Source organism: Gobio gobio (genome assembly GCF_949357685.1).
Source record: "Gobio gobio genome assembly, chromosome: 3".
NCBI lineage: Eukaryota > Metazoa > Chordata > Actinopteri > Cypriniformes > Gobionidae > Gobio > Gobio gobio.
The window spans coordinates 42,229,382-42,254,302 of NC_137099.1; the positions used below are offsets into that span (position 1 = coordinate 42,229,382).

Consider the following 24,921-nt stretch of genomic DNA (forward strand, 5'->3'; position numbering starts at 1 on the left):
ATCCCCCGTGCCTAGAAGTGGAACCTAACGTTCCATTTAGCATTGTTTCATGGGGCCTTATTTATGTGTAACACCATTCTGAAACAAATCATCGAAGCGACTCTGTATTCAGTCCCACTGCAGCAACTGAGAGAGCTGAGCATGACACGCTCTTAATGAATATACCACCACTTCCCCTAATGCACACCCAGATACACTTCCAAAGGTTCAGTGAATTAAAAACTGCTCAAGTGACTTTTCTGAAAGTCATAAAGAGCTGCTAAATCTGCAACTGAATGCGTTTGGAATGAGGGAAGACACTTGGCAAAATCATACGTGGTGATGTTAATGTCTCTCAGGGCCCAGCAGAAATGGTGAGAGAAACTGGGGTGATGACAATGAAAACATATAGATAGAGTGTTGAGAAGGGAGTGAATAATAGCTCTAAAGTGAGAGAGCCAGCAACAAATGAATTAAAAGGGAATTTGAGGAGAGATTAGGTCAGAAATTAACTGAAATTAAACGTTTAAAATGTTTTTCCGAATATTAGCACATTCAATAAATAAGAAGTTCAATCAGCATTTTTTTAAAAATCGGGTGAGTAAATTATTCAATGATCCATTCATAAAGACAGCCACTTGCTTTGTTCTTGAATGAATGGGCCATTTTGAATTAATCTTGTTGAATGAATGAACATTGACACTCATTAAGACAGTAACTTGCTGCGACCTACTTGTAGTATAACTTCACGTTTTTAAATAATTTAATATCTCTTCATTCAAAACTTTATATTTAAAACATTTATCTTAAAACATTAATTTTGCAGTTGTAGTTGCAGCTGAGCTGTCTTTGTAAATACATCTAAAAGCCATTTTATATGCAGCTTCTGTGCCACCTCTGCAGTGCAAAGATGGATTTTGTTGGTACTTATTTCATTTGATAGGTAACATACCTGTAGTTTACTACTATTCTAATTGAATCTAAAAAGTAAGAATTTCATATAAAAGATTATGCATGTATTTCATACGGTTAGGGGAAAAATGCCCTTATAAATGCCCCTGGAAATCAATTTAAGAGGACAAATATCTCCTCTTAATGGAAAAGTTGAATTCTGTCACTGATGTACATTTCAGTAAGTTTGTCTAAGGGAGTACTTGACAGCACTTGTAATAAATTGAGCGCTTCGTTGCATTTTTAATATGACAAGTGAAGTTAAAAATAGTTATTTCTAAGACCCCGTCTCAAGACCCTGCGTTCTGTTCCATTCAGCTGTGCTCCGTCTATCCATTTGAAAGGAAGAGAGCATCCTGTGTATGTGTGCCTCTCCAGAATCTTGACTCTGTTGTTGCCGTGGACTGAAACTCACCGTGTGTGTGCAGTGTTGGAGCAAATTGCTGTCTAATGAGTCGTACAACAAGACACCGGAGAAAGTCACGCAATACCCAATGACAAAATTAAAAATGGACACCCTTTTTGACATTTTTGTGTATGGTTGCATGACCATGACTGAGTACTTGTGTGCAAACACTGTCACAAACATCTAGTCGTATGTCACTGCAGCAAGAAAACAACAATTCTCCTTTCTTTTAATTTGTTCAAGATGAAAGAGCAATTGCTTAAGTATTGAATACACAAAAAAAACTATTTTTAAATAATTTTTCAATGACTTCACATAGATCTTTTCTATTTTCCTATAGTGCATATCAGAGCTTTAAAAATTACACACAAAAAACTCATATGATTGGTGTGATGTATTCTGAAATCATAAGCTTTGTAAGAGGAACTTTAATAAACTAAAAAAAAATAAACTAAAGATCATGTAGAACATAAACATTTTCACCACCAAATCTAATATTGAAATTTCCCATGAAAATAAATAAATAAATAAATAAATAACATTGTACTTTTAGAACAGCAATTTTTGTTTTGTTTTTGTTGAACCGTTCTTTTCATTTCTGTGCCAGCAATTGAAACATATTTTTTGTCTGTTTACAGGGCCAGAGACAAGTGTCATTTCTAAGGACATCCATTTCAGTGATATCTGTCAGATAGTAGATATATTTTATGCATAGTGTACAAAAAAATACGCTTACAGCAGCTTTGAATGTTATTTAGTGTCTTACCCACAGATTTAAACAGTAAAAAACAAGACGGTTTGGCAAATTACATGACTGAGATGAGGAAAGAGAAAGAGAAGTATGAGTAGTCTTCTTCGCTAAAAAAAGAGAAGTAGAAGGCTTTAGGGAGTCTTTGCATCAAGCCAAAACAAACCTTCTACTTTTCTGTGATTCTCATGGGCAAATGCCAATTCAATATCCATGTCCAAAAAAACACCCCAGGCATCCCTGGCACACACGGAAAGCAAATCCCTTTTCCACTGGCATTCTTTAAGTGCACCATCCCCTTCTTTTTATCCTGTGGACAATACCGTTGATCAGAGCTTCACAGATGGCTTCTCTCTATTTGCTCTGTAGAGCATTTAGGGCCACAGGCGAGCTCACATTAAAACTAACAGTCAGCAAGTCCTCTCTAATTACTCTTTCATTCACTCCAATATGCTCTTTATGTAGCCGGCTGACTGCATTAGCAACACGCGTGCGGTTAGTGCCCACGTGCTACGGAATTATGCAATAATAATTAATTCAATATTAATGGCAGCTGCTCTCCATTAACTAGCATATGAGCATTGCCTATTCTCCTTCTCCCATTACTGATCCATTCCGCACTGTTGCCTTGTAACATGTTGTGAGGGGTCGGAATAGGCTGACGCTTCTGTTGGTGAGTTCGTTGTGCGCTTGTGTGTGTAATGTCTAGACATTAGCTTTCCCGCTTGTTAAAGGAAGCGCTGCAAAGTCAAATAGCTTCACTTAGACTTAGACACTTAGAGTTTAGCTGCTCTTGTAAAACAGCAGCTTGACAATTACCATTGTGGCTGAACTTTATGAACTAAGCTAAATTTATTCTAAAATCTCTTCAAGGTCCCTTTAGGAAATGAACTTGCCTGCTGACCAGGGGTGCGTTTCCTATACAACTCACTGCTTAACGACCAAAGTATGATTCATCATTGGAGAAATTAACTAGCTAGTGACAACTGTTTCTGGAACTACTGTTCCATACTACCGTAACCATCAAATTGTTGAAAAATGTTGCTTACGGCGGAACTTGCAACCATAGTTGGCTAACAATGCTTTTGGGACATGCACCCTTGAGCTAGAGAGAGAGAGAGAGAAATAACCGTTTGAAGGGGTATAATGGTGTATAACAGTAATTTTCTTTACTGTTGGCTGGATAATTCACTATGATGGTTATCTTGGGAGTGAGGGTCAGAAAGAGTTGGTTTAAAGATGCTAATTAACTGCTGTGTGAAGTGATTTAATGTTTTCTGATATCAGATTTTGTATACCTCATGAATGTTTGATCACACTTGAGGCTATAGCAAGAAGCACAAGAGCATTGGCACACAATCTTATACGCTGGTAATGGAGGAACTCATGAGATAGAGCTATACATTCACTCATATACAGTACACCTGTATTTAAAGTCCTCTTAGAACACAGATTATTGCTTAGTATTTGTATAGATCATTCACTTGACTGTGATGTGAACTAGTTGCTGCATTGTTGGTTGTAGTTCCTGCTGCTGGTTGCTCTAATCTTCTTTGTTTCCTGCCCTGCAAATCATAGCCCTTACATATGATCACAAATGGAATCTATTGCCTATAAACAATGCATTCAAGATTAATTTTTAGATTAATCTATTTTGAATGCAAATGTTATGGTTCAACATGGTTTTCCACACAGTCATTTTCTAATTATATCCTTGTATATGTGCAGAGGCAGATCATATAGAACAGGGAAATTGCTCACAGTTACGGTTAGCTTGTTTTCCATCTTGCATGTACTCGACCACAGTATCTAATGGGGTCTGATCACATGTGCTGAAAATGAATGACTTCTAGTTGCTGCAAATCTCTTTCAGTAGGTTATTTGCATAAATGTGATTAGTCTTTATCTTACAAATGTCATCTCTTTCTTTCTCTCTCTTCTCTCTCTCTCTCTCTCTCTCTCTCTCTCTCTCTCTCTCTCTCTCTCTCTCTCTCTCTCTCTCTCTCTCTCTCTCTCTCTCTCTCTCTCTCTCTCTCTCTCTAGGAGTTTACTTTCAAGAGAATAACACCATAGACACAGGCGAGGTGGATGTGGGCCGTAGAGCGGTGCAGGACGTCCCTCCAGGAACTTTTTGGCGTTCTCAGCTCTTCATTGACCAGCCACAGTCCCTGAAATTCAACATCTCCGTTCAGAGAGGTGCCCTGGTGGGGGTCTACGGTCGGAAAGGACTGCCTCCCACACACACTCAGGTATCAGACCTTTTTTTGTTGTTGTTGTTAAGATGAATGTTCCACTTTAACCGAGAAATTGATATATTGGTTTAGATGAGGGGTATTCAAGTATTACAGACAGGGAATACTCCATAACACTTTATTCCTAATGTTCATTGAGAACATTTGCATTTTACATTATAAAATGCTTAGCAGATCATTCAGATGAATATTCATTGCATTAGTTAGAATTAGTTAGATGCTGCCTTATATATCTTCTCTACGGACCTCCTGCAGTATTTTGACTGACCCCCAATGACTAGCCAAAATTACATTTTAAAATAGCACCATTGCATCTTTTTCAATGCCGATAATTCAGAATCAGGAGAATTTGAGCAATCTTTTGTAGGATGCTGTTTTTCACATTGTAATCTTGTAATTTCCATTTCATAATTACAGTCATAGTTCTCAGTGTAACCGCATGTAAGAAATAACACAACACCCACTATTCCAATTACTGTCATCCTGTTAGATGAGGCTCACAGACCTGCTACAAATGGCAAAAAGCAAACTTTACTAAAAGGACCGTCACTTTTGAGACACTTTCAAACCTGACCTTCAAAGCTACACGGTAGAGCCAGACAATCCCGTCCAATTCCCATTTGCCTCATCTCTGTAATTCAAACTTGAAGCAATTCATACTTCTATGCATGTTTTGCCCGCTTTGATTAAAAACGGCGCTTGGCCTTCGCAAGCAAACCAATTATTTCTCCTTGTCCTGTTTCTTTCTTTTTGCCAAGCAACAACAGAGCTTGGGTTTCTTCAAGGGTATATCACAAAAAACGTAAATGCTTAATAGAGGTAATTGGCTGCGGAGGCCTCCACAATAAGAGTCGATAGCACTGACCCAGTGCTTTAATTGCCACACATAAATCAATATGTTTCTTAAAGGCTGAATAAAGGATAGGTTCGAGTTCTATTGATAGACAAAGGCATGGAGACTGTTTTCCTCCACTGATCGAAATGTCTTCTCGTTTTGTCAGACGTTGTCTTATAATTTCTTGCTCACTTATTCTTCTTCTCTTCCTCTTGTGTCATTCTTTTAAGGGTCTCTTAGGAAACAAATATCTTTTTAATGCTCTGTAAATTGAGACACGTATGTTAAACTCATCAGAGGCTTTGACTCAAACTCTTTCTCTGTCGAAGTGACAAAAAAAACGTTGTCATAAAGCATTTCTGAAAGGTAGAGTGTCTTTTTAAAGATCTTCCCCTAAGACTCACAAAGAAGATACCAGAGTGTAATCGCCCTCTTGATTCCAAACATATTTTTGTGATTTGCAAACATCAATTTCTTGGAATTTAGAAGTATTAGAGCCACATGCTCTTCTTACAAGTATCAGAACCAATTCTTTGGTGCACTGGTATATTCAAGGTGAAGCTGCAGTGAATATTTGCTGTTACTGCATTATGCTCTGCTCTACCAATAAATAAGTCTGTGATTAAAGTGGGATTTGATTCTGTGTGTGTGCGTTTGTGCACAGTATGACTTTGTGGAGCTGCTGGACGGCAGTCGTCTGATAGGAAAGCGAGGACTGGTGGAGGTGGAAGGAGCAGCCAGGAAGGCTCGTTCAGTTAACGTTCATGAGGCAGAGTTCATCCGCTTCCTGGACTCAGGCACCTGGCATCTCGCCTTCTACAATGATGGCAAGAATACTGAGCAGGTCTCTTACAACACAATCATCATAGGTAAACCATAACTATACATATATATTATATTACGTTGTTTTTGTGTTTTTTTTTTTTTGTGCTGTCAAAATTAACACGTTAAAAAGTATTTAAAGCAATTAACGCAGCATCCGTTTTTCCCCATCATCCTTTGGCTAGCGTTACATTATATGACCATGCTCTTTTTCATGCAAATGCTTTTAAACCAGAACCCTTAAAATCTTAAAGCACGCTTTAAAAGGTTACATTGGTCAAAAACAACAAAAACAATAACTTTTTGTGCATTTTGACAGGGAAAGTAAAAATCTGAACTGATTTGACTCGGCCAATAGAAAAAATTGAGCCCTGATTTATGTTGTTTCTACATTCATTTGGAGATTAAATGAGAAATTATTACAATATAATAATATATTAAAAACTTTAATGTTAGATTTTGTTAATCATGATTAATTTCGATTAATAACAGAATTTTTTTTATCAATCGACATTTTTGTATTTTTTTATGACAAAATGAATAAGAATTTTTTAAGAATGTTATCTTACAAAATGTCAGGTTTTCCTGCCCCCATTGGAACATTCTCAAATAATTTTGAATCACATGAACATCAGGTTTTACACAAACTTCAAAATAACTTTCTGTTTGAGTGTTGTCGTCAGTAGAGCCAAAAGGAGGAATGCAAAATACTAAGACGTTCTGAAATTCATGTAAAATTACTGTTAAATTATTGTTCTGTTTAGAGAAAGATTTTTTTATTTTTTTATTATTCAAAAGTGATAGTAAAGTCATTTAAAATTATATAAAATATTTATATTTCAAATAAATGCTCTCTCCTGACTCCTGAAAAAAAAATATTTATAATGGTTTTCACATAAATATTAGGCAGCAAAAACTATTTTCATTATTGGTAATAATAAAAACAATAAATAATTTTGCACCAATAATAAATAACAATCGAGTGCCAAATCAGCAAATATGAGTGATTTTTGATCATTGGACCACTGAAGACTGTAGTAATGACTGCAAATTCAGCTTTGCCATCACTGGAATAAATTATAGATAAATACATTTATAAATAAGTAGAAATCAGTTATTTTATATTGTAATAATGTTTCACAATATTACTGTTTTTTACTGTATTTTTGATCAAATAAATGCAGCCTTGTTGAGTCTAAGAAGCTTCTTTCAAAGACATTAAAAAATCGTAATTATTCCAAACTTTTGACAAGTAGTTTATATTATACTTCTTCCGCCTGTGTGGATATTTGTATGAACTGAGAGAGATAAAGAGAAGAGTGTTCACAGATGAGTGTTTATAATGATGGTCAGAGCCGTATCGATCCGTGCTTTAAGTGGCTAGTGGGCGGCAGCTGATTCAAAGTGTTGCCTGGTGAACTGCAGGACCTTTCCTCTCTCTTTTTCTCACCTTCTCTTCCCCTTCCATTTCCCCTCTTCTCTCACCTCCACTATGAACTCATAAAAATAGGCTTCAGCAAGAGTAATTTCCTTAAATTTGATCACAAAGACTAGAACATGAAAAATGGTCAGTGGGACTACAGCCAGCTTCCTCTTTTAAAAGCGGGTTGATTATGCTTCAATGAGTAAAAAGTTAACCTTTTGAAAATTAAAATTGATTATTTCTCTGTAGCGAGATAATATGGTCCTGCAGTGGGGTTGTCTGAGAGCTCTGCTAAATGCTTCAGTGGTGTTATAACAGCGGGCTGGCGACAAGAGACCGGTGCAGTTTATTACCCTGTCAGAATTGACTTAGACACCAATGGGCTGCTTCTTTTAATGAAAGAATCGACAGGTGATGTCACAGTCATTGACGTCACCTTGGCAACACACAAAGTGAGAGAGTCAAAAAGAGTGCGGTAGCAGTGTGGAATTAAATCTGTGACTGGCTATATAACCGTTGTGCGTCTAGTAGTATGCTTGATTGATCTCCTATTATACAACAGCTAGATCCAGTTCTCAAATCTGATTGGTTGAGCAGCATTCCCAGACAAAGTGGCTTCTGGGGACTGAGGGGGCCACAGAAAAGTTTGGAGTACAATTGTGTATAATAACGATGATAACAATAATAATATCTAAAGATTAATCATGAGATTAATGATTTTATTCTATTAACAACCATAGTTTTTCTTTAGATGTATGTATCTAGCAATTCTCTTCGTAGGAGGACAAGGCATTTATACTTGATGTTCTCGCCGTTGTACTATTCTTCATGGTGTACGACGAATATGTATTACTGCTTAAGAAATAGTATCATAAAGTCATTTTCGCTCTCTGTTTTAGTTCGGGTCCTCGTGTATTGATATAAAAAAGCATGTTTTAATAATATACACTCTAAAAAATGCTGGGTTAAAAACAAACCAAGTTTGATTAAAAATGGACTAACCCAGCAATTGGGTTGTTTTAACCCAGCGATTGGGTTGTTTTAAGCAAACATTTAACCCAACCGCTAGCTTAAAACGACCCATTCACTGGTTTAAAACAACCCAATTGCTGGTTTAGTCCATTTTTTAACCCAGCATTTTTTAGAGTGTATAAATGCAGATAAGTAAACTTGAGCAGAAGCTGATGTGAGTGTAAACAAACTTGTGTCCTACGCGTCAGGCTTTGTTTGGCACCAGCTGCGGTTGTCATGAGGAAAACGGCTTATTGAACATGCTAAATAATGTCTTTATGAACATGAAAACTTCAGAAAGGTTTCTGTGAGTTTTAGATTTAGGGTTAAAGGATAGACAATTATCATTGTTTCAGTATAAAAACAAAAGTCAATGGAAAGTCCCCACTATGACAGAAAAAACAAACGTGTATGTATGTGTGTTTTAATGGCCATCCAGCAGTGTAAAGAAAGCTCTAAGCAGAGCGTCTGGCTGCTAATTGGTGGTAATAATGCTTTGATTGGTTCATTAAGGCAGAGTAAGCCTAGATGCAGGTTTTTGTTAATCACGCATCTGGCACTCCTTTAATTAAAGATGGGGGGGTCTGAATGCCTGCTAATTTCCACAGACTGTCTCCTCAATTAGTGCTTTTCTCACTCTCCTTTTCTTTCTCGCCCTCTTCCTTTCTGTGGCTCCCTCTCACACACTTCCATTCTTCCCCCTAGATACCCTCACAGAGTGTCCGCACAATTGCCATGGTAACGGAGACTGTCGCTCAGGAACATGCCATTGTTTCCCAGGGTTCCTTGGGCCTGATTGCTCACGAGGTATGCTCTCTTACTCGCGTGCACACACATACACACACACAGTCACACACGAGTCTCCGGAGAAATAAACAACCAATGTCGCTATTCATAATTGGTTTCAGATTGTCATATGCACAAGTACGGCTGGCTAGCAGGCTTATGGTGGGACTCAATTCCCAAGCTTGAATGGCTTCTTATTACCAGGAGGAAGCAACAATTTGTTTTATTTCTATGGTCTTTTTATTGTATTATTTTGTTTATTAATTTGGTGCTATTGTTTTTTTTTTCTCTCTCCTCATCTTCTGTTTGCTTTATTTTATCAGTCTGGTTTTATTTATTTTTAAAGAAGATCCATAAAGAAATCGCGTGCATTGAAAACTTCACCTGTTGAATGTTATGAATGTCAATCTACATTCATGAAAGCTTTTTTGCCCAATTGCTTTTTGTTCTTCTATTCAAAGCCGCTTGTCCGGTGCTGTGCAGTGGCAATGGGCAGTACTCCAGGGGGCGCTGTCTTTGTTACAGTGGATGGAAGGGGACAGAGTGTGACGTTCCTAGCAACCAGTGCATCGATATTCACTGCAGCGGACACGGAATCTGCATCATGGGCACCTGCGCCTGCAACACTGGCTATAAAGGAGACAACTGTGAAGAAGGTCAGGGATACAAATCAAACACCAGTGGTTTTGTAAAGCAAATGGTCTTACCCGAGCTTGTTCATTTCTGTATTTTATGAATATATTTAAACATCAAAAACGAATTTATTCACCGGTAGTCCCTCCATTGAATTGTCTGATGTTAGAAAACAGTTTATTTGTTTTGCAGAGTTCTGCAGATTTTGTCAGCTGTTTCCCTCCTTACAGACATCTTCAGCATCTCAAGTCTCAGTTCATAAGAGACCCATCAGAAGCCATAATGGAAGCATTTATCTAACACTGCTATTTTCAGCGTTCTTGCCATTAAACCCCACTGCATTACACCATCAAAGATGTGCAAGATAATGTGTTATCAACGCGATCGCTGATTACCCATTGGTTCGAGGAGGGATTGATTTTTTTTTTTTTCCTCTAGAAGTGTTTGAAAGCTTGGTCTCTGTGGACATGGACAGGCTTTTCACCAGACCTGATAAAAAGAGAGCAAGTGAGAGAGACAGAAGGGCTTGTTTGAGTGTTTGAGAGAGAAAAAATCTGTCCAGTTCATATCGCCTTTCAGCATCACTTTGCTTAATGAGGAGCCTAACGCCTTGTCTGTAGCCATCAAAGGGACTCTTCTGCTTGTGACCTTCTTTGATAATTTACTGTCCCTGCAATAATCATTACCCATGAGTTAATAGTTCAATATTCCAGAAACAATTGCCATTCTCCACTTCACAGAGCAAATAATTACACTGATGTCCCCACTGATGTGCAGGTCCCTTACCCATCAGCCTCGTGAGTGGGGAAAATTTTAGATTACAATTGATTTTTCTTAATTAGCAAAATTAGCTTTGTGCATAGTGTTTATGTTACCGTGACTCGGCACGCAGCATGTAGGAGTGTGCTGTGTTTATTTTTATTTTTTTCCCTGTAAGCCAGAAAGATTTCATTCCTGCAGCTCGATTGTAATGATTTGGCACGAACAACAAAACCGACTAATGCAATTTATGGAGGGAACTTTATTTTCTGGTCATGAATTGGCCTGTTGTCAATCAATGGCATGATTAAGCCCCATCAACTACCACACAATCAGAGGTTACTGAACCTCAGCCCTCTCCCAAAGGGCTATTAAACATAAACACACACACACACACAACAAACATACACACCTGCACAGTAGTCCCTTATGGCTTTTGAAAAGCAATGCGTAGCACTTTCCCACTCTGTGCACTCAGCCCTGCTTGCTCCTCTGTCCCCTAAAAATTGCTTTTCCATCTGTAGCAGCGGACTTCTCCCAACGAGATCTCTAGCACATTCTTTGAGAGCACATTGAGCGGCACATACATCATGCTTCGCTACATGTTCTGTCTGAATCTGCTTTAATGTGTGTGCACTGGAAGGGGGGGATTTTTGAGAGCCATATAATGTGAAGCTTATGCTATACACACTTTGACAGTTAGCAAATGATGGATTCCATTGAGATGAGTCACTTTTAAAAAAGTTTATTTTATTTCAGTAATAAAGTATTTATGCAATAAAATGGGATAGAACATTAAAAAAACTGCTTGTAATGGAGGATTAAAAACAACATGGTCAACATGCATGGTCTTGCTAGCCTGCTAACTAACAGTTTTTGCTTTCTTTTCTAAACACACACACAGTGGACTGCCTGGATCCCTCCTGTTCATCTCACGGAGTGTGTATCCATGGAGAGTGCCATTGCAATCCAGGCTGGGGTGGCAACAGCTGCGAGATCCTGAAGACTATGTGCCCGGACCAGTGCTCGGGACACGGAACCTACCAGACGGAGAGCGGCACCTGCACCTGTGACGCCAACTGGACTGGACCCGACTGCTCCATCGGTACCCTTTATGCACTCATGCACCCACCTCCTCAATATGTCGGTCTTCCCACTTTATTATTTTATCTTGCTTTATTTGATACACTGAATGGCTGCTTATTGTTGTTAAAGGCATTAGCAGGCTGTTATTTGAGATTTTCTGTCCTCCCCTCTGTTTAATCTGTCAGCAGTCTTTCTCAAAGGCACGTTTGAGTCAACCTTAAATACACTATCATTATGAAATATCTTTCAGTCGATCAAAAGCTCAGCCGCAGCTGGTGTGGTATGTGTGTGCACGTCTTGTGTTTGTTCGAGTGACGATACTGATCTCTGTAATAAGAGCAGTATTGGACTCCTGCTGTTTTAGGACTCACCCATGGTCAGCCTTTTAGTTATACAATGCTATTTTCCCAGCAGCAATCTGTGTCTAATGAAAATACTATTTCACCCTTGAGCCCCACGCAGCAATCTCTCACTCACTTTTTATCTCACTCCCTTTCTTTCTCACCCCATTTCGATCGAGGAAGAACCACCTGATGTCTTTGTAAACCGCCACATCCCTTCCTTCCATTAATTAGCCGTACATCTTCAATTAGTGCAGTGCAAATGAATGAGGCCTGCATGCTCCCCCTCTGTCACTTTAATGGCTGCAGTGTTGTGGTAAATGCTGATAAACGCCTATTGCGTGGGGACAGATTTTGTTCGAAAAGTGTTTATAAAATTAGTATTGCCCCTTTTGTCTTAGATAATGATAGAGTGGGGGAAAAAATATTTGAGAGGAGGGCATGTGTCAACAGAAGTGTCACGCATGTGCCCCCTTAGTATTTTATTTTTATTTTTTTGAGCCAAATGTAATCTTGGAAAGTTAAGTTATGCGGTTATTGTAAGTAAAAAATTTAAAAAATCTAGAATGCTGTGACAGAAATCACATTTCTTTGGTCAGCACTTCGTCACCTAACCAGAATGTGTTTTTTTTTTTATTCAAATTAAATATTAGTTCACTTTAAAAATAAAAATAAATCTAAATAATGAAACAAAATAGAACATGCACTGTATATATTATATTTTTTTTCTCCAAAAGATTCTTATTTTTAATGGTTAACATGAAATAATAACACTTCTTTACAATTTTTTTTTGTCTTGTTATTTCTACATACACTAATACATCTTTTAACATTTTAACTTGTAAATAAATAAAGGTATAATTTAACATTTGGTCCATGTATTATGAACAAACATTAACATTTGTAGTAGTAATTTATGTTATTAATAATTAATTTATAAATTTAATTAAAAGAAGATAATGTATTATAAACAAACATACATTCCCAACCAACACTAGTATATTTATAAATTTACATTAGCCTATCAATACATGCTGTAAAAATATTCATTTGTTAGTTCATGAAATTAATTTAAGTGAAAGTGTTACCAAATCATGATATTAATTCCGATAGATGTTTTGCTTTTTTAGTCTATTGATTTTTGAAGTTTGACGAAGCACATTGGGAATCAATGTACTAAATTAAGCCTTCTTACAATAATGTAAAGAAGGACACCAAGCGAGCCAGGAATTGCCCCTCATGACTCCCCGTCTAACAGGGACACATTCAGGCACTCAGTCCACACTCTCTGGCAGCAACTCTTGCAAAGACAGTAATCCAGATTGATATAGTACAGTTGCAGCAGGCTTACGGCTCGAGCCGTCAGTTTTCCAGAAGTACTTCCCAGCAGCTGCTCTCCATCTGTCTGTGTGAACTTATTCCTTGTGCACAGCCTCTCTCTCTTTCAATCATACTCCCGCTTTAAAGGAAACTGAGGTGAACTTCAGCGGAGTCTCGTCTGATGAAGGATAAAACACTCAGGCGCCCACACATACACGGCGAAGAGGTGCGTCACTCCTGCCCACCTGCAGGAGGCATAATAACAGCACGCAGCAGGGAAGCCAACCACAAACTGGCACTCACCTGACCCAAGGGCTGATGGGAAATTCTCTCCACATTTCTTCACTTCTGCTTCCTTGTCTCAATGCACTTCCACCAGCTCTGGCTGAGTGTCATGTCATGGTTTCACACCTTGTCAGGAAGCGCTGCAGAAAGGAGGCTGAAGAAAGGAGTTTAACAATACCCCATCCCATGATTTGTCTTTATCAGGAAATGTCTTTCTAGTGCTTTGTTTCTACCATGACAGGGTGTGTCAGACTGCGAGGCTCTGGTGGAATGGTGTGTGGGATGTTAAACTACAGCTTGCTTTGCACCAGTCTGTCTTCATCTACTATTCTGCCAAACCCACACACGTCTACATGAGCACGTACACAAACTCATAATCTGAATCCAAATCGTTATCAGACACTTTTCCACAGGATATCATTCAAAATGCATCCAATTTTCCCTTGTCAGCTTTTGTTGCCAGTTGCATTTACGTCCAGGTATGATAAACATGAAACTAGTTTCTATTGACAACAATTTCTCTATGGAAGCTTTTGTCAATTCAGAATCATTTCTTGTAAACATGCGAAGAGCAACAAACCTGCAAAAAGAAATGCTAATAAAATGCTTCTGTGATTGCTTTGATCCCAAAAGCCATTCAAACGCACTCCTGATGTTTGGCAGTCCGTGGAGTGTGTATGAATTGATTTATTTTGGCTTGATGTGTTTGCTTCAATCTATGTGGGAGGCATGTCTTCTGGGTCCGGGTGGAAAGTTCAGCGTGTCAATTCACATTCGTGTCTGCACGCTCTGATGTCTCCTTCCCTTCCCCCAATCATACACCTTTAGCCAGCACCCCACCGCCATGAGGAGCGCGCGCACTCCAGTGGGTCAGACAAGGTTGAGATATGTCATTGTTATGGGGTGTCGATTGAGGTGGGGGCGGTCAGTCTCCCCTCCGCCACACAGCCCGCTAGACACAGCAGGGGTCTGCAGTTATCTATTTCCTGTCATAAGTTTTTCACACTTTAAGTCAATAACTTGGTCTTGACTGTTCTCAGGAATGTAACCTCTGCTCTTGTTATTTTGAGTAGAGGAGACTTGCTTTTGAAATGTGCTACCTCCTTGTAGGCCGTATGACCTTTTATAGTCCTTGGCTATGCGGCAGCCCAGAACAAAAAGTGATTTTAATTTTTTCACCTTTGTTTGTGTTTGCAGAGGTGTGTGCAGTGGACTGTGGCTCTCACGGTGTGTGTATAGGAGGAAGCTGTCGCTGTGAAGAGGGTTGGACTGGTTCGGTATGTGATCTGAAAGCATGTCACCCACGCTGCACTGAGCACGGAACATGCAAGGACGGCAAATGTGAATGCCACCAGGGCTGGACCGGAGAACATTGCACCGTCGGTAAGACAAGCAACCATCAGTATATCAGTATTTACACTACATAGCCAACAGAATGCGAATACCCTCTTTTAAACAAAGTTGGCTCCTAATACGAGTGAATTTCTGTTCTAGAATGACTGTGCTCCTGTGTATAAAGCTAATTCAATACAGAAATTATGTCTGATATGGAAGACATTAACTAGCTTACAGACCTGAACTCCACTGAACACCTTTGGGATGAATTTGGGAGACCCCATTAACCAACATCAGCATCTGACCTTACTGATTCCTCTGGTGTCTGAATGGGAGCAAATCCCACAGCCTTGTTCTAACATTTAGTTGAAAGGCTTCTCAGATGAATTGAAGAAATGTGAGGATAAACTACATTTTTATGCCACCAAGCACATATGATTGGTGTTTGGGTGTCCACATACTTTTTTTGCCATATACTGTAGTGTATTTACATAATGTGTACATTTTATTCTCTCTCTCTCATTATTTCCAGCTGATGTTGATGTTTTTTTTATCGAAGCTATTTGCTATTTGTTATGAGGGTTTACCTCATATCTTTGAACTTGTTTTGATTGCAAATTCCCTTTGTTTTCCTTCTTTTCCTCGACCTGCTTTGGCTCTTCCACCTCAACAGGAAAAGGACTATGAGTGTTTGTTCTGTTTTGTACCTTCCCCCTGACCTTTGCTTGCTATCAAAGGGTTGACATTTTCATTGCAGTCAATGCAAGCTTGACACCTATTCTGGGAACACCTATTCTGTAAATCAGGGGGCTAAACGACAGCAATTTGTCTTTACACAAGCACTAAATTCTGCTCATTATTTAAATCTCAAAGAAAAACAGTCATGGCAAGTTGGATATCATGTGTCCTGCTGTTTTAGTTCTGGTTTGGTGCTGGTCTAGCACCAAATTGTCCATCATTTATTTATTTTTTTCAGGTCTTCACTTACCTCTGAAATTAAAGCCAGAAAGCCCAATTAAAACATAAAATGTTATTTAAAAAATAAATGAATATATTTTAATTACATTTTACATTTTAAATAAAGTCCCTCTGCACGTGCCTCTACTCAAAATCTACATGTTGCTTAGCTGTCAGTCTCTAAATCTGTTCATTTGTTGTTAGCGTGTTGGCTAAATCCTCCACCAGCTCAACTCTCAGCAGGGTACGTCAGCTGCTCCATTACTCAACACGAGTGATCGAGGTACTCGGCCTCGTTCAGGCAGGCCTGTTTCGCCAGGCAGCTTTATGAGAATCTGGCCAGCATTTTGCTATTCGTCTTCCAAATTAGCACGGTTAGCACATAATGTTGTCCTGCTCTTCTGTTCGAGCGAGCCACCTACACACCACACTCACCCGACTCTAAACTTTACTGTGCAAAAATGCTTGCTGAGTTTGATCATTTAATGACCTTGTTGCTCTAAGTTTAAACATTATAAATGGCCGTAAGGAGACCATATTTTAAAGTACATGTCAGTGGCTTTAATGGATTGGTCAATTTAAAAGTTTCATTTACGCTGAAGAGTGAAATTTGTGCTGCTAGCATCACCAAATGAAATTGTTAACATAATGACTGTTATCAAACATGTTTGCTGAATACTTACCCTGCGTGTCGTTGGTCAGCCAAGGAAATTGCACACGCCATTGGGCCACTGCTGCTGTATTAGGCTGGTCTGGATGCTCTAACAAAAAGAGAAATGTGTTCACACATTTCAGAGGTATTCACCTGCGATTGGTTTACTTATAGTTGTCCCTGTATATTAAAGATGTGATTGGAGAAAGTATTTTAACATCAAAAAACTTAAACACTTCAAGTTTAAAGTGTTTATTCAGTATAATGAATTTATGTGGAAAACACTTTACAGGCTGAGTTTACCTTGTGTGTGGGCTTCCAGAGTTTGGACGATTGAATATATCTCTTTAGGCCAAGGTTGATACTTTGTCCCTCTTTGCTGAGTACATGCATTGCAGTGTGTGTGTGCACGTGTGTGTGTGTGTGTGTGTGTGTGTGTGTGTGTGTGTGTGTGTGTGTGTGTGTGTGTGTGTGTGTGTGTGTGTGTGTGTGTGTGTGTGTGTGTGTGTGTGTGTGTGTGTGTGTGTGTGTGTGTGTGTGTGTGTGTGTGTGTGTGTGTGTGTGTGTGTGTGTGTGTGTGTGTGTGTGTGTGTGTGTGTGTGTGTGTGTGTGTGTGTGTGTGTGTGTGTGTGTGTGTATTTGAGAGCGAGCACAGGAGGGAGCTAAAAGAATTATGGTACCTCATACATCATATATGTCAGACTGAGATAAGGGGCCTCTTGGTTCCACGTAGGGGTGTGTGTGTTTGTGTATGTGTGAATTGTGTGTTTGTGTGTGTGACCTTCCCTGTCCCTCTACACCCACTCACTCTCATTAGACCTCTTCACAGTGAGTCCACACACACATGCCAGCATTACAACATACTTGCATCATGATTCTTTCACACAAAGACACTTAGACACCGGCACTGTAAGACAGCTCTCACACTGACCGGCAGCATCCAGACATTTTCAGTACGTATTTTATTGTTATAACATGAAGTCTTTCTCAACATTTTCAAATGTAGGGGTCATACAGTCATAAATTACACACTACATGGCAATAGTAGCCTCAATTTATTTTTGTCAAAAAATGATACCGATTTTTTTTCTGAGGTATATGGGCTGATTTATACTGCACTTTAGGAAAAGTAATGCCCATATAAAAAGCTAATTTATGCTGCAATATTCACAATGTTACTTAATTTAATACTCAGTAAAATCTAGAATATTTTATATATCATCAAGCCCTAATCCTAACTGAGCATTACGGTCTGTAATGTGAACTTATCCAGACAGTACAGCAGATTTTAAAAGAGGCATCTGTTTGATTTAGCTCAGTGTGACACAGATCTGTTTATTCATTTGGAAATGATTGGGGAGCTTCATGAGAGGGGGAGAACGAGAGTAGGAGCATAAAATATTTCTCATGACACCCAAAACACACTGTCTGCCAACTGCACTTTCTCTTGTCGGAGGCTGCGATGCTCTTTTTAGATAACTGATTATTTCAGGAGTTGTTGAGAGTTAATAGGTCTTCTCAGAGCATACTCAATTTAGTGCGTCGAGGTACATTGTCGTTTTTTGAGTCCACTTATAGATCATTAGAAATCATAATACAAAATGGCATCTAGTCCACGTTTCAGCCAGTCATATTTTTTTATATAAACATCCATTTGTTTACTCTAAAATGTGCATGTGCATTAGCAGTATATTTATTTATTTTTATTCAGATTTACAACCAAAAAATTATTGAAACTTAATCTTGACAAACAGTTTTGGAAATTTCTGTTTTCCCCTATTAGTAGTGGCATCACTGAAAATAGTAACTGAGTGAACTGACTTAAAATGACTTTGGTGTAAATTAACGAGCTACACTCACTAAATAAGTAAATATACTCACTAAATATGTTTCTGAGATGCATCATTTCTACATCCTCTGAGCTCAAGCATTCACTTTAGTAACAACTTTAGGAATATGATGAATCACAATGCTGGCATGTTGTATAATGTGAATAAATGGTGCATATTCTGGAACACGAACATACTCATGTGAGCCCATTTTCTTAGGAGCTTTCATTGTTAATAGCTCTTTAAAGACTCTTTATGACTAAAGAAAATAGATTTTTTTTTTTGTGAAGTGTGGCTTGTCAAAAGCTTCCACTTCCATACATTTAAGATTTTTTTTATTAAGACTTGTATGCTTCATTAGGCCTTGGGCCCTTCCAGATCATTCATCAGAAGCACAACTCTTACTGTGAGAAAGCCATGGATTTGCACACACATCAGTCAACCCTGCAGGAGCCCCTCTATATGTGTGTGTGCATACAGAAATCTACCCACACACAAAACTGCATCCAAAATAATCTTGTCAAACTTTCATACTGTAAAAGTGCACAAATTGAACTGTGGTGTGAAGAATCCTATCAAAAGCATTATTGGAGCAGATCGGTTTACTCAGCAGCCATTTTGATAAGGCCCACAGGCAGCTATTTTGTAGTCATGCAATTTGAATGAGGAAAGACCGAAATCTCCAAACTGCCTGACAAGGTTAGGATTCAATAACATGCCAAATCACAAATAAAATCTGACAACCATGGTATCACAAATTTTACTTCTATAGCTCAAATCTGGCTACAGCATTTTTTTTTTTCAGGTTTGTCCAGCTGATGGACATGCACGTCTTAGAACAAAAATGCCTTGGTCATTGGCTGTTTTATTCTAAAGGCAGGACTTTTTTTTCCCAACATCTGCCATATTGAGATTTGTGACAAATTATTTCAGCACCAGTGTCACGTTTAACATTTTTGTGGAAACCATGATACATTACTGTCCAAAATTAGGGGTTAAGTATGATTTAAAAATAATAATAATAAACTTTTAATTGGCAAGGATGCATTAAAGGTGCAGTGTGTAGTATTTATGGGAATATATTGACAGAAATGCAATACTATGTTTTCAGTGGTGTATGAAGACCTTACATAATGAACTGTTATGTTTTTATTACCTTAGAATGAGCCATTTCTATCTACATACGCCGCAGGTCCCCTTACAGTGAAGTCGCCATTTTGCCCCGTTGTGTTTCTACAGTAGCCCTAAACAGACAAACTGCTCTACAGTGTGCTATCTACTTACTGCTGTCTCAGACGATGATATCTTTGTCCTGTGTCGGCCACTGTAGCTTCTCCATGTGCTTCAAAAGGGAGGGGTGAGCGGTCGGCGGTTGCAATTCGTAACCTCACCACTAGGTGCCGCTAAAATTTACATGGTGCACCTTTAAATTGAAAAAAAAAATATATATATCAAATAAATGCTGTCTATTTATCAAATAATCCTAAAAAAAATCACAGTTTCTACAAAAAAATATATGTTTTTAGCATATAACCATTATTAATAATTGAGTACCAATAATAATTGATGATACCTGTACATTGGTACAGAATGAATTTTAAAATATGTTAAAATAGTTATGTAAAATGTAATTTAAACAGTTTTTATAAATTCAGTATTATTAATTAATACATATAATTAATTAATACAGTATATTTGACATTTGATCGGTAGAGTACCTTCCATGCAGTCGAAAACAAATTCCTTCCATTCATGCAGTACTGAAGCGCCTGTCCTTCAAAACCTCCCATTTATTATCATGCTTTCACACGTGCGTACCTACAAAGAAATCAATAGTGAAACCTACAGCACGCTAACACACAACTACATCATCTTGATTTCAATGCCCTCAATTCTCCCCTCATGTCAAACAAGATGGAGGGTTAAAGCAAAAACAGCACGCACTGTACATCTACAAATCATTGTCCACGCTTTATCATTTCAATCACTAATTAATGAAACGCCCTTTCACAGCATATTAATCCAAGCATGCTCTGAAAAGGGAACGGGAATCAAACGGTCTGTCGAATGCTGCGGATGGAGGTGGTGGTGGTGGCGTGCGCTATCCTGTCATTACAGTGGCAGGGCAGCTGGCGGGCAGGTAGAGGGCTGACACATTGCTAACGTTTGATTGGTTCTGTGGGATGGCTTGAGGTGTCCATGAGCGTGATTAAAACACATGTTTGGCCTCTATGTCACACTGGCTATGCCCACAGCTGTGGGGGCATGTATACCACCATGTGGCTGTGCATAGCAATTAGGATAATGGAAATTAATATAGGCTTTCTTTCTTTTTCTTTTTGGAGAAACAGTGACTGAACCGCGCTGGACGGGATGTATAATTGTTTCCAGATTAATGTCACTTTAATCAGAGCTCTTTGAATGTGCACGTAAATAATGAAGCATTGATGTCCATAAAGGGATGATTGCCTTTTTTTATTTTTTTCCTCTGTCTCTCCTTCACTTACTCTCTCTCTATATATCTCCCTTCAGGACCATCAATGTAAATGAACAAAAGTTTGTTGTAATTAGCCAGTAATTGGCTGCCCTCACTGGCAAGTTTCCAGCTCGGAGTATGCGTTAGCTTGTGTTTTCTTAACCCGTTGTGTATTCAGGGATAGATACGCAGCCTGGTCTTCTACAACTGTCTACGTTCTGGATCTCCCAGACATAACAGTGAGTGTGTGGAAACGAGACACCCGAGGAATTTAATCAGTACGCTCTCTCTCTCTCTCTCTCTCTCTCTCTCTCTCTCTCTCTCTCTCTCTCTCTCTCTCTCTCTCTCTCTCTCTCTCTCTCTCTCTCTCTCTCTCTCTCTCTCTCTCTCTCTCTCTCTCTCTCTCTCTCTCTCTCTCTCTTTACACATAAGAGTGTCTTCCTTAAGAACATAATCCAGCTAATGAAGCTTCTGTTGTTATGTTTGTATTAAAAGGTGAACTTTTATTTAAGATGATTTGTTGTGACTTAGCATATGTAATGTTATGACACGCCGCACAGGGTTTCTCCTAAAGCCTTGTCAGAAATCATTTCATTTAGCCACAGGAAGGAGATGATTGCTCTCGTACACACATGCGGATGATTCAGAGCTTATCCATACAGTATTCCACCAACACACACTACCCCCCCCCCCCCCCCCCCCTCAGGGCCATATAATATTTCACTCACACACTGAGGGGCTCAAGAATAATAGACCTGATGTGATGACAATGTGAAACGTGAAATGGCAAACATACAGCAGGATTCTTGAACCACATGTCAATCATCGGGATACAATTTCCAATTAGCATGTGAGGCCCCGTTCAGTGCGCTTTTCTAACAGTACTGTAAATCCCATGATGCCTGTGTTATTTACTTTATGCATTATGAGTGATAGTGTCACACATTTGAAAACCGATTTATGGGAATTCTCAGTGAATACTGAACAGGAACAGTGAGTCATTTTCTGCGGGTGTTGTTTTTTATTTGTTCCATAAATGGTGTCGCAGAGGATTGTGCAGGGGACCGTTGGGCTTTGAGAACCACGGAAGTCCAAGAGGACGTGTTTTTGCTTTATTTAACCCAGTCTGTGTCGGTTTTTGTTTAAAAAAAGAGTTGTACAGTACACTGAAAAACATTTGGTGTAGGATTTACTTTGAAACAATGTTCACACAAATAGTTACAAAGAAATGGCAATTAACACATTGTTAAATGTGATATTTTGAAGTAGAAAGACTGAAATAGTCTAATAATATTTGTTTATTTACAACTTTGAAAAATAATTTTTGCTGCGAGAAAGGAGAAATCGGTTTGCATGTCCACTCGTTTTGAATGCGTGTCAATAGAGAAAGATGTATTTTGGAAATGACGACATCTTCCAGCAGTACTAAAGAAGCTCTTAGTTTCTGTATGTGGGTTTCAGGTTGACTGTCTTTTCACACCTTTTTAACATCCTCTTTCTCCTCCTTTTTCTTCTTCTTCTTGCTCCCTGTAAAGCTCACCCGGAGACGTATGTCCAAGGTACTGTATCTTTTCTCCTTTTTCTCTCTCTCTTTCTCTCTCCCTTGAGCTCTTGTGTCCCGGATTGAGGTCTTTATGACATTTTTATGGCGCATTAATAACCTCTTCTCTCTCTCTCTCTCTCCTCTGCGTGTCTGCTATTATTGTGATTCTTCATTGGCTTCTTTTTTTGGACTGTCAGAAATCCAATCCAATGTCCTCAGCGCTCTCCTTGGCTAATGTTCCAACTTTTGCAGAACCATCCCCCTCGCCCCAACTAAATCACCACAGCTCCACATCTGCAGTTTAGCATCTCCTCCGCGTGTCCCAGAGTCGCACTCGAGTTCATTTTGAAAACAATGGCCAAACCTGCACGCAAATGACGATCAGTCATGTTTATTTTATGATGAACTACGAGCTGGTGGTGTAAACGGAGATCAAGAGAAGAGATACTAGCAGATTCTTGTTTACTGTTACTGAGGTGTTTTTGGAAATGATTTCACAGGGCTAAATCAGTGCTAAGCCAAGTGTGATTCCAGACTCGCATACTGGCATATGGTGCATCAGACCGCCAAGAACTCTCACAAGGTTTTTTTAAACATTAAGATGTTTCTTAAACTCTTACGGGCTTACTTTGATACTTTTACTCCCCACCTCAGTATGTTAGCTCGGAACATGTTTCTCGCTTGTTTTTATTACGTTTTACCACATTCCATGTTGCTTTTTTCGTTTTCTCACTCATACAATGCTAAACAGACGCGTAGTGTATCTCAGGATGGTATTTATTCATGCGTTGAGTAACAATATACACGCTGTGGCAATCTTCCAGACGGAGTCGGCCAAAGTCGAAACAGCTCCCACTCCTCTTTCAACATCTCGCCTTCCTCCTTGTCAAAGCCCTTCTTTCCTTTCCTCCTTCTCTTTATGGTCATTTGCTTCCTTTCTCTCTCTTTCCCTTTTGTGTTTTTGTGTTCTGAATCGTCCTTCACTTGGACTCAAGTGCTCAGATTCTTTTTGTTAATTTTCTTTCCCGAATTTTCCTCCCTCCCGGCCCCATAATAGGAGAGAGGATAGGATTTAAAGGTAATGCATACCAATGCCCCAGGGAGACTGTCTCAAGCAATCACTCCGCTGTCTCTCTGTGTCTTTCTTTCTTTCCTTGTTTCTTGCTTTCTTTCTTTCTTTCTTTCTTTCTCCCTCCTTCACTTTTTTGTCTTGAAGCACGATGTCAGCGTGTCTATGTTCTAGTCTCCTCGCTCTATTTATTGTCGTCCTTTATATCTGCCAAATTCATCATTGTTTGTCTTGAACAAGCCACACACACACACAAATGCACACACGCAATTACTGACAAGTGCACACACACACACACACACACACACACACACACACCTGTGGTCCTTGAGTTTTGTTTGGGAATCCTGTGGGTCCTGTCTCCATGCATCCCGCAGCCTGACCCCTGGTGTTTGTTAGCCTAGCTTCTCCCACAGTCCTCCCCTTCCCTCCCCCTGGCCTCTCTCGCTTTCCTCTGATTCCGTCCGGCGGAATGTGACCTGGGCAGAAAGTATAGCGCTGGAGGCACACACTCTCTCGCCAGCTCAGATGTCCACCCTATACTTTATGCCACTGGGATTCTCTGTGTGCCGTAGCTTCACATGGATGCCACTGCTGATTTATTATTCGCTCACCCTTTTATATCCCTTCCTTTGATCTCTTCTTCTAAATTCAATTTTCTTTCTTTTAATTAATTTTCTTTTTATGGGTTCACATTTGGATTCCTCAATTGGTTCTTTTTCCTTTTGAATCTCACCTTGATTTTCTCACAAATTTATGCCATCCCTTTTGAAATGATTGGTTGTGTCGAGAGAGCATCCGTTACATCCATGTGAATCTACAGCCTCTGTGCATCTCACTAGGCCTGTTTGAAGTCCAGCGTCAGTCTGTGTTCACCTTTAAACCTTTACTTTCATTCTCGACGATGTCAGTGTATCTCTGTTTGGATTACCATTTGTGTTTCACAAGTCGAAGGCACATTGTGTCCTACTGTGGTTACCTATGACGATTTTTAACGGCAACAGAACAACTTTCAGAGAGAATGCTGTCACATAAATTTTAAAACACACACATAGTGGCTCAGTCTAACACACAATTGCACACGCACACATCCGTACTAGTGTATGACGGCTCTGTCTGTCTCTGCAGAGGGATGCCCAGGACTGTGCAACAGTAATGGCCGCTGCACGCTGGATCAGAACGGCTGGCATTGTGTCTGCCAACCAGGCTGGAGAGGGGCTGGCTGTGACGTTGCCATGGAGACACTCTGTGCAGACGGCAAGGACAATGAAGGAGGTGAGGTCTCCGGTGACTGGACACATAAATGTTATAAAATTTAAATGGGATGCATCACACATAAATGCATATGGCAACGTCTATTTAAATAACACATACATATTTGTCAATGATAATCAGGTCAAGTATACAACCCTGGTGGAAAATC

The 24,921-nt window shown here is 39.2% G+C and overlaps 1 protein-coding gene across 1 annotated transcript in view; it reads left to right on the forward strand.

Moving 5' to 3' along the window:
- tenm3 (teneurin transmembrane protein 3) overlaps positions 1–24,921 on the forward strand; it is a 228,391-nt gene that overhangs the window by 144,485 nt on the left and 58,985 nt on the right. The window contains exons 7-13 of the mRNA XM_079811553.1: positions 4,128–4,333; positions 5,836–6,040; positions 9,133–9,234; positions 9,675–9,869; positions 11,510–11,710; positions 14,835–15,020; positions 24,627–24,773. Coding sequence (XP_079667679.1) covers positions 4,128–4,333; positions 5,836–6,040; positions 9,133–9,234; positions 9,675–9,869; positions 11,510–11,710; positions 14,835–15,020; positions 24,627–24,773 — 1,242 coding nt within the window. The remainder of the gene's footprint in view (positions 1–4,127; positions 4,334–5,835; positions 6,041–9,132; positions 9,235–9,674; positions 9,870–11,509; positions 11,711–14,834; positions 15,021–24,626; positions 24,774–24,921) is intronic.